Below are 9,390 nucleotides of genomic sequence, written 5' to 3'. Positions count from 1 at the left end.
TTCGTAATCGAGTATTCTATCTGTAATTAGGGCAACCCGATTAGAATCATCAGTATCCCCAATGAATCCGCCGTAAAATGTGGATGTCTCCGCCGTGAAATTGGAGAGATAAGTCGCTGTCGTAGATCGTCGTCGTCAATGTATACAATCTCTCGCATGAAACCCTAGATTGTAAGAGATGATCGTGAGTGAACAGGGGCTGGAAATAACATAAGAAAAGCGCATGTTTTTTTATTATATGTCACTTAATTACAATTTTGCCATGCGTTCACATTGGTTCTCGCGGTTCTCGCAATAAAGGGTGGTTCCTAACGGATCTTTATCCTATATATATATATATATATATATAGGTAAAGGATCCTGTAAAAAAGACTTAATTTGTGAGAAAGGTGAGAAAGAATCTCAGCCATTAGATCATTCCATATTAATTTTATTAGATCAAGGTTATATTAGTAATTTTACAAACAAACCTAATTAAGGATCAAATCTTTGTAACCGATTTTTCTGAGTTTTTTAAGGGAATTCGATTTTTGAATATTTTATCAGATCATCTAAATCTTTAAATCATCTCGATCTCTTAATCATTATAAATTCGCTTTTCAATTTCTTATTTTTGATCGCGCATACAGACTGAATTACGCATACAATCGTTAATCTGATTCATACTTTCTTTCTTCATGGAGAACGACGATCAAGGTATTTATGTATCTTTTATTCGTAGCTTATTTATGTAATTGTAATCAATATTCAATTACAATCATCTGTTTAATTGTAATTGTCAATTTTTCAATCATCTGTTTTTTTTATTGGAATTCTCATGAACACCAGTTATAACTCTGTATGGTGTGTTTTTTATACGTGCATGGTGTTTTTATGTATGTTATCGAAGTTGAAGCTGGTATGTGTTCTTTATTTAGGTTGATGATGAGTCATGGTGTTTTTTTCCTTTGGATGTTCCTTACAGGGTTTTTATAAGTACATGGTGTGTTTTCATATAAATAGAGGATGGTTTGTTATAACAGTTGTTTGTGGTGTTATTTTAAACATATTATGTTGTATTGTGTTTTTTACTGTAGAATCATTCAGTTGATGATGAGTCATGGTGTTTTGATATAAGCAGAGGGTGTTTTTTTATACGTACATGGTGTTGTTTCGTATAAGTAGAGGGTGTTTTTTTATACGTACATGGTGTTTTTTCGTATAAGTAGAGGGTGTTTTTTCATAACAGTGTTTTTGTGGTGTTATTTCATACGTATTATGTTGTATTGTTTTTTTACTGTAGAATTATTTTCGCAGGATTTCAAACCTATCAGCCGGTTGGGAAACTACAACTGTCTCCAAACTCCGGTAAGAAGACTTATTTACCGGAGGTTGATGAATCGCTTAAGCCGAGGGATAAGATGACCTTTGACACAGTGAACAACGCATTCCTCTTTTATCAGAAGTATGCAATGGCTTCAGGCTTCACTGCCAGGAAGTCTACTCAATACACACATCATGGTGTTATAAAATCTAAATGGTTTGTTTGCTCAAAGGAGGGGACTAAACCTTTTAATGCGATCGATACATCTAAAAAGATCGACACCTCAAATAATGGGTCAAAGAGGAAATCTGTTCGACGTATTCCTTCTATAAGGACTGGGTGCAAAGCACGTATGTGTATAAAGTTAATGCCTTCGAATCTATACGAAGTATCTTCTTTCAATGAGGCACATAATCATTTTTTTGTTGCTGAGGAAGATAGGCATCTACTCCCCTCTAACCGAGGTATGAACTATATGCAAGAGCAAGCCGTTAATGCGTTGAGTGCCTTGAACATTGGCCCTGTGAAAGCGTTTAATATCATGAGGACATTGTATGGTGGGTTTGACAAGGTTGGGGCAACCAAAAACGATTTTAAAAATTTCAAGCGAGACCTGAACATGTATATATCGGAGTTTGATGCTGATATGATGATTAAACGGCTTTTGAGGAAGAAAGAGTACATGCCTAACTTTTCAATGGAGTATATAACAGACGAGAATGGAGTTTTAAGGGGTTTGTTTTGGGCAGATGAAGATGCCAAAAGGAATTTTTCTGTGTTTGGTGATGTTGTTTCATTTGATGCCACATATCGTCGTAACAAGTAAGTTTGTTAATTATTATATTTATTTTGGGTTTTACAGCTTATTTTTCTTAAGTATGTGTAATTCATTTTTATGGTGTTTTTATTACGTATTTGTTTTATAGGTACAACATGATGTTTGTTCCATTTACCGGCATCGACAATCACAATCGCAACGTTACTCTTGGTGCCGCTATAATAGGAAACGAAACTGCTGAAACTTACAGTTGGTTGCTAAATGTGTTTCGTCAAGCATTTGGCCGTGCCCCTCCGGTGATTGTCACCGACCAAGACCCAGCCATGAAGAAGGCTATCGAAGATACATGGCCCGAGAGTAGACATAGGCTATGCATGTGGCACATCATGGACAAGCTTTCTGCTAAGGTGTTTAGTTGTTCGTCCTTTTAACCTTTCTTACTACTTTTTAAATACTTTTTGGTGATTATGGTGTTATATGTTATTCAATGGTGTTTTGGGTTGGTGCTTCAATCTGCAATAATACAGATTTCAAAAAGAGGCTGTGTGCCATTGTGTGGACCGATTCAATTATACCAGTTAAGTTTGAAAGTGAGTGGGCTACCATAATGAACGATTTTAACTTGGTTGATCACGAGTGGCTGCAGTCACTTTACCAAATCAGGGATACTTGGATACCAGCTTATTGTCGTGAGGAGGTCATGTCCGGGCTTATGCGTACCTCTTCTCGTTCAGAGAGCGAGAACCATTTCTTTGGACAGTTCTGTAACCCGGGTTGCACACTTGTCGAATTTCTCGGGCATTTTGATTCTGCTATTGAAGCTCAGAGACATGAGCACAGGAAGAATGACCATGACACCAGAAATACAAACGCTGAAATATGGGCTGAAGACTTTGTTTTGGAGGATCAAGCGTCCAGGATATACACACGCACTATATTTTTTGACCAGCAGTTGGAGAAACAAAACGGTATACATATATGTGCTATCGGAAAGTGGGAAAACATGGGTGACTTCGTTAACTTTTTTGTGAAGGACTGAGAACAACCATGCACTACTTTCTTCGAGGTATACACATGATGTTTTGTAGTGTTATTCTTGAAATTTGTATAGATCTTGGTGATTTCTAGTTGCATATGGTGTTTTATAGTGTCATTTACGACAACTTTTATAATTTCTAATGGTGTTTTATAGGTTATGATGCGGGAGGACGACATGACTGTGTATTGTACATGCAAAAGATTTGAATAGTTTGGGTTGTTGTGCTCACACATCTTTTGTGTGCTAAGGATGCTTGACATTAGGGAGTTTCCACAACGCTATATATTACGACGTTGGACTCGGGAGGATGTTCCAAATAGTGCCCCTGGTGATATTCTAGGTATCAATGAGACTGAGGATCGTTATAATGAAGTTAACCGTGTTGTACGTGAGATCACATATTCTACAGAGTCGGTTATTAATCAGCTTGTCACCAACTTTGATGCGCTATGCTCGTTCAGGGACCATGTTGTTAATTATTTCAAAACTGCGAATGAGTCGTCAATGCTCCACCTAAGAGCCGTCGTGAAAGGTTTGCAGAAATTACTGGTAACACAAAACCATCAGAAGCAACCGTTCGTGTTCCCATTGGAACAAGATTCAAAGGTATGGGTAAGCCTAAACGGATGACGTCCAAACGTGAAATTGCATTAAGTCAGTTGGGTAAAAAGAGCCGTCAATGTCAAAACTGTTTTAGATACGGTCATAACAGACGTTCTTGCAAAAACCCTACCCGGACTAAAGAACAAGCTATGGCCGAGGGTGACGGTGAAGAAGCTGATGAAGTTGACGAGGAGGAAGATGAATGGGAGGAAGTTGAAGAAGATATGGATGAACAAGATGAGGATGCATTAGACGAGAAGGATGGGGAAGAGGAGTAGTAAGTTATTTAGAGATGTCTAAAAATTTCGTTATTTTTAACGTACTTCCTTCTTGTTTCGTACATTGCTAGGTTTTTTATCGTTTTTCGGATTCGCATACACTCATGGATTTATTTTGTTTGCTTTTGTTCGAATTTTAATATTACCAGTGACAATGGTTTATATATTGTTTCTGTTAAATATGTTTGTTTTTTGTTAACCAATGCTGTTATTTTTTGTTCAGTGTGTTTTATTATGTATGTTGCAATTTGAATAGTGTTATTTGTCCTCCCTCAGATATTTATTCTAAACCAGCGGTTTTATGTGTTTTTGTTAATGGTGTTATTTGTTAATTCAAGTTGAGTAGTGTTATTTGTCCTATCTGAGATATTTCATTGCTAACCAATAGTGTTATTTGTAGTTCAGGGTGTTATTTATTGTTAATGGTGTTATTTGTCTGTATAGAAATTAATTTTTTTTAAGTTGTTAAACTGTGGTGTTATTAGTTGTTCGGGGTGTTATTATTGGTGTTCATATGTTCAGGTTGCTTATTTATGTATGTGTAGCGTTATTGTGATATTTTACTTGACTACAGTGTCTTAATTGTGCAGGTTGCAAAGGACTTGGTATATTTTTTTACATAGTTAGCATGATCATCATTTACTTTGTAAAAAACTATCTGGCCAATACGCGTTCTTTTTTTGTGCCGGAAATCGCAATATTAATTCATTAAAACACCAGAATAAAAAGGTGTGTAAAACACAAACAGCTTACGATTGTAATCATACTTTACATAGTCAAACTACACCATAATCACAACTTTGCCAAAACGCTAACACATCATATAATCTATATTTCCCAAAATGTTTGTCTTTTAACAAAAAGTTTAACTTGTTCTGCTGTCCACTTACACTTCAGCTCCCAACCTTTCAGCAATCCGATTGATTGCATTCTCTTCCATTCTCAACCTATCATCCTCGTCCAAAAGTGCATATTCTTGTACTTCTTGTTCCACTTGTCCCCGTTCCGTGTTCACGTCGCTTAGGAGCATTTTTGAGAGGTACTTCTTAGGCAGATCCTCGATTTCGCGTGCTTGATCAGGCAAAACCAAGCCAGTAACGTCCCTCTCATTCGATAAACCACACATCCAATGTCCAACGTGTGTTCCTATTCAATACCAAACCATCATAATTGTTCATATTTCGTGTACATTTATTTTAATTATTTTTTTAATAAACAGAAATATAAACGCGATTACCATTGTAAGTTTCCATATGTCGCATAGGGAAAATACCACAGTCGATGCCATTGTAAAGTGTTTGCCATGGCAACTCTAGTCGAACTGGTTGTGTATTCCTTAGCTATGCAGCGATTTTTGGATGCATCGGTCTTAGATACCGACAAAATGTACTTATCTGCAGTTACAAATTATTGATGTTAACAAATTATTTTTTTTTTGTTACGGCAGCAGCTGTATAAATTTGAACATTCACAAACATACCATCTTCTCCACATTTCCTTGGTATCTTTCTAAGCCTGCAGCACCTTCTATGTTGTTAGTAATAAAGACATCTCTTGTTCTCAAGTTGAAAAACAGCAGATAGTAATGTTGCCCGGTCAACATAGGTATAAACACCATCTCAAAGTTGCCTTTAAATACTTTTGGTTCTGTTGAATCAAGCACAGCATTCATGTTGTTCGTAAATTCTGCTAATCGTCCATCTTCAGACAACGCGAAATTTTTTTCCAGCTGTGGTGTTTTTCAGGTAAACAAAAAAGGAAATTATGGTGTTAAGTTAAGAATTCTCAATCACATAATGTGTTATTTAAGTAATACACAAATAAACAATTGTGTTATTTACATAAACATGGTGTTAAGTTAATCATGGTGCTATTAACTATTATCGCATGATACGGTCTGTGTTCACTTAATAATCTGCAGAAATTAAACTTACCAGCATTCCTGCGTTGCAGAATAATCTTGGGGCTGTCCCCATCCTCCTCTTTTTTTCTTCATGGTTCAACAATGCGGCCCAGGCACTGATGACATTCACGTGCACAGTTACACCAGGCATCATCGATTCAAAAGGCCCCCTCATAACCGACACGTTACCGTTGTCGCTGAACAAAATATCCCTACAAACCGAAACACCATCGACATGAATGTATAATTCAATATATGTTCAAAACTTATAACATATAAGACACCACATAAATACATTTTTTAAGGTCCAATTTGGATTCTTACCATACGTTTCCTACTGCAGAAAATATACATCGAGCAAGTGTTTCTTCAGCATTATCACGAACGGTTCACAACATAACAGGCCGATGCACGTACGGTGACCGCAGTGCCGCCGGAAGCTTGATTGTTTGTTTCGGCCTTGGCGATCTCTGACGTTGAACAGGCTCCGTTACTTCTTTACGTTTTTCATCCGTTGATGCATCGGCCAGTCTTGTTGACAAGTTCACCGTTTCAATTCTTTGTCTCTAGTGTTTTTTCACTTTGAACCCTTTCAACAACTTTGTCCAGTTCTGCGACAAACGAAGCCGTCATTGGTGAAAAGGGAGAAGTTTGTGGTGTTATATGATCTATTTTTTCTCGTTCGTAGGAGTGTTATATCCGTCTAATGATACACTACCTTTTTGCGGATCAACTGGTTCAACTGCCTCAGCAATATCATCATTTTCTGCCTCAACGTTTTGATCTCCCTTTTCCACTTCATCTCCATCCTTTTTTTCCTCATCGTCAACGACAAGCAGCACTTTCATTAACTCCTTCCACTCCAATCCTTTCTGTTTCAGCAGATCACTATCCGGGAACGTCAGACACGATTCTGTTATGGTGTTATTGATCTTGTGAACGCATATCTCAAATTCACTAAACAAGTTATCCAACAAATTGGCTCGAACCTGTACGAAACCCCGGTTTAAAGTGTTATCATTAGAAATAACATATACTTTCAAGTCTAGTACAAATCATAAGATGTTTACCAGCTCAAAATCATTCTGAACTGATGTTCCTGATGCTGATGGAGTGTCACCATACTGAGAGACCATCAGAATGCGGACTTCGCCATCCGGACCTCCAAATAATGCACATGTTTGGGTGTCAGTTTGTGACAGGAGGTAATCAGCACAGTGTCTGTATATACCCAAGTGCGCATCATCATCTTCGATCTCGATTCCCTTTTTCTGGCCTTGTTTTTGCTTCTTGAATTTTTTTCTAGCACACTCAACCCCTTCTGCTCGTTTATGTTTTTTATCTTCCTTTGTCTTTGTCTTCTTATTTTGTTCAGTATGCATCCTTTCTATATCACATTCGAGATTGTCAAGAAGATCATCATCTACAAGTTCAATAATATTTGAACTGTGTGATGAAGGTATCTTCTTTAACACAATTCCGTAAGCAATCTGCGACAATATTTTGCAATAAGTTTTATTCCCAGATTAAGTTTCAAAATAATTGTAAACCAGATAACAATATATGATGTTATTCAGTTATATAGTGTTATTAAGTAAAATAGGGTGTTATGCAGGTATATAGTGTTTTTAAACCATATGTGTTGTTATTTAGAAATATAAAGTGTTATTAAGTAAAATAAGGTGTTATACAGTTTTATAGTGTCATTAAACCATACGTGGTGTTATTTAGAAATATAAAGTTTTATTAAGTAAAATGTGGTGTTATTTATAAATATAAAGTGTTATAAACTAACTATGTATCACAATAATTTTTTAATACTAAAAGTTAATTACTTACCGCAAGTAATAACATAGGCCCTCGAAAAGCATCATCGCCACCATGCCACGCTGTTTTCATTCTTTTGAGACACGAGATCATGTACGCACACCAATTGAAGCTTTTGATATCCACGTCCGGCTGAATATTTGAAATGAATCGCACATTGACGGAGTTGTTCGTCGTGGTTTCTCCTAGGAGTGAAGTAAAGAATCAAGAAGTTCAGTACAAACAGTCTTCCGTTATCAGACTGCCAATCCAATATGTAATTCATTAGCTGAACTGGCGACAAGCGGGTGATATCCATATGCTTAAACCGATCTCTGAACGCTTGGACAACAACATCCTTCCTTTTGTTCGCTTTTTTTTTCAGCAAGATCCGTTGGACCCATAGGCAGTCCGAAAACACTCCTAACAAGCTCCGACGATATGTTTACAGTGCGCCCGCCGTCCACGTTTAAAATACCATTGTCTGGGTCGTAATTTGTAACCAACCAGTTTGCCAAAGCAGTAGGCACACCTGTCACCTTATAACCAAATATCGACCCAAACCCAATTTCATCCACTTTCTGACCTTGTTCCTCATTTAGGCCGGATGCTAGTGTTATCAGATTGTCGATACCTATTTTTGGCCTGATCCGTGCACCCGTGAATGGCTTATATGGCTGTCTCACTTGTTGATGCATTCCACAAGACGTTCCTCTTTTGGCAGCCGATTTCCGTCGTTTACCCAGTGGTGGGGTGTCGACAAAATCGTCATCCGGGTCTCGCAGCCGATCTACAACAATTTTTAATATTTGTTTTAGTAAACAACTACTTCAAAATATTAACACTTCAACATAATACCTTTTTCTGATGTTATATTGACGGATGGGTGTACGACAAGTTGACTATCATTAACATCCTGGTCTGCAAACAAATATCAATTTTTAATCCTTTCTTATAAGCAAACAGTTTACAATTAAAACATCATTTTTTTCAAAACGTACATTGTGTGTTTTTTATCGACGGCGGAACATCTTCTCTTGTTTTCGCATTTCCCACATCATTCATCCCATCATCACCATCTGTTTAATTCAAAGCGAACATCGTCAAAAACATCACTCAACAACTAACATAAACACATATGGCTATTGGGTAATCATACTTTATTGTTTTTGATTTCTTTATAATTTAAACTACATTTGGATTACCTTTGTCGTCCTTATTTGACGTTTCTGAGTCACTACATACCAATGGTCTGTCAATCGTGTTTTTGAAACGTGATTTATACATTTTGCCCCTAAGCCGATGGCTTGACTTGACTATAGAAATAATTAAAAACTATATTTAAAATACTGCATCACCTAATTCATATACATAATACCATTGTTGCAATGACCATAATAACACTCTTCTTATAGATCAGCATGATAAATAACACCCTTCATATGTAATCGTAGAGAAATAACACACTAAAGCTAAATCAACATGTAAATTAACAGATCCTAGATAAATAGCACCCTACATAACACCATAGTAGCACTGACACTCTATTAAATAACACCCTTCATATAAATCGGCATGATAAATAACACCCCATATGAAATTGCAGTATAAATAACACCATACCTATTTATAACACCATTCAAAAAACACCTGATAAAAACTCCATAAAACACCAAATAT

General features: G+C 36.7%; 1 protein-coding gene across 3 annotated transcripts; it reads right to left on the bottom strand.

Annotated features, from left to right (window-relative positions):
- Positions 1–4,715: 4,715 nt before the first annotated feature.
- LOC110936650 lies at positions 4,716–9,017 on the bottom strand. 3 transcript variants are annotated; one of them, XM_022179067.2, is made up of 8 exons: positions 7,744–7,934; positions 6,975–7,394; positions 6,623–6,893; positions 6,229–6,515; positions 5,936–6,116; positions 5,482–5,730; positions 5,239–5,395; positions 4,716–5,147 (listed from the first exon to the last, which is right to left on the bottom strand). In XM_022179067.2, the coding sequence occupies exons 1-4, from the start codon at positions 7,822–7,824 to the stop codon at positions 6,457–6,459; spliced, it is 831 nt and encodes a 276-aa protein (XP_022034759.1). In that variant the 5' UTR covers positions 7,825–7,934; the 3' UTR covers positions 4,716–5,147; positions 5,239–5,395; positions 5,482–5,730; positions 5,936–6,116; positions 6,229–6,456. The 3 variants fall into 3 exon arrangements, with proteins under 3 accessions (XP_022034759.1, XP_022034757.1, XP_022034758.1); XM_022179065.2 differs by lacking the exons at positions 4,716–5,147; positions 5,239–5,395; positions 5,482–5,730; positions 5,936–6,116; positions 6,229–6,515 and adding exons at positions 8,569–8,631; positions 8,712–8,789; positions 8,916–9,017 and having other exon boundaries at positions 6,837–6,893; positions 7,744–8,500; XM_022179066.2 differs by lacking the exons at positions 4,716–5,147; positions 5,239–5,395; positions 5,482–5,730; positions 5,936–6,116; positions 6,229–6,515 and adding exons at positions 8,569–8,631; positions 8,712–8,789; positions 8,916–9,017 and having other exon boundaries at positions 6,837–6,893; positions 6,975–7,291; positions 7,744–8,500.
- Between the last annotated feature and the right edge of the window lie 373 nt (positions 9,018–9,390).

Source organism: Helianthus annuus, chromosome 4 (genome assembly GCF_002127325.2).
Source record: "Helianthus annuus cultivar XRQ/B chromosome 4, HanXRQr2.0-SUNRISE, whole genome shotgun sequence".
NCBI lineage: Eukaryota > Viridiplantae > Streptophyta > Magnoliopsida > Asterales > Asteraceae > Helianthus > Helianthus annuus.
This window is presented reverse-complemented; position numbering and strand designations above follow the sequence as displayed.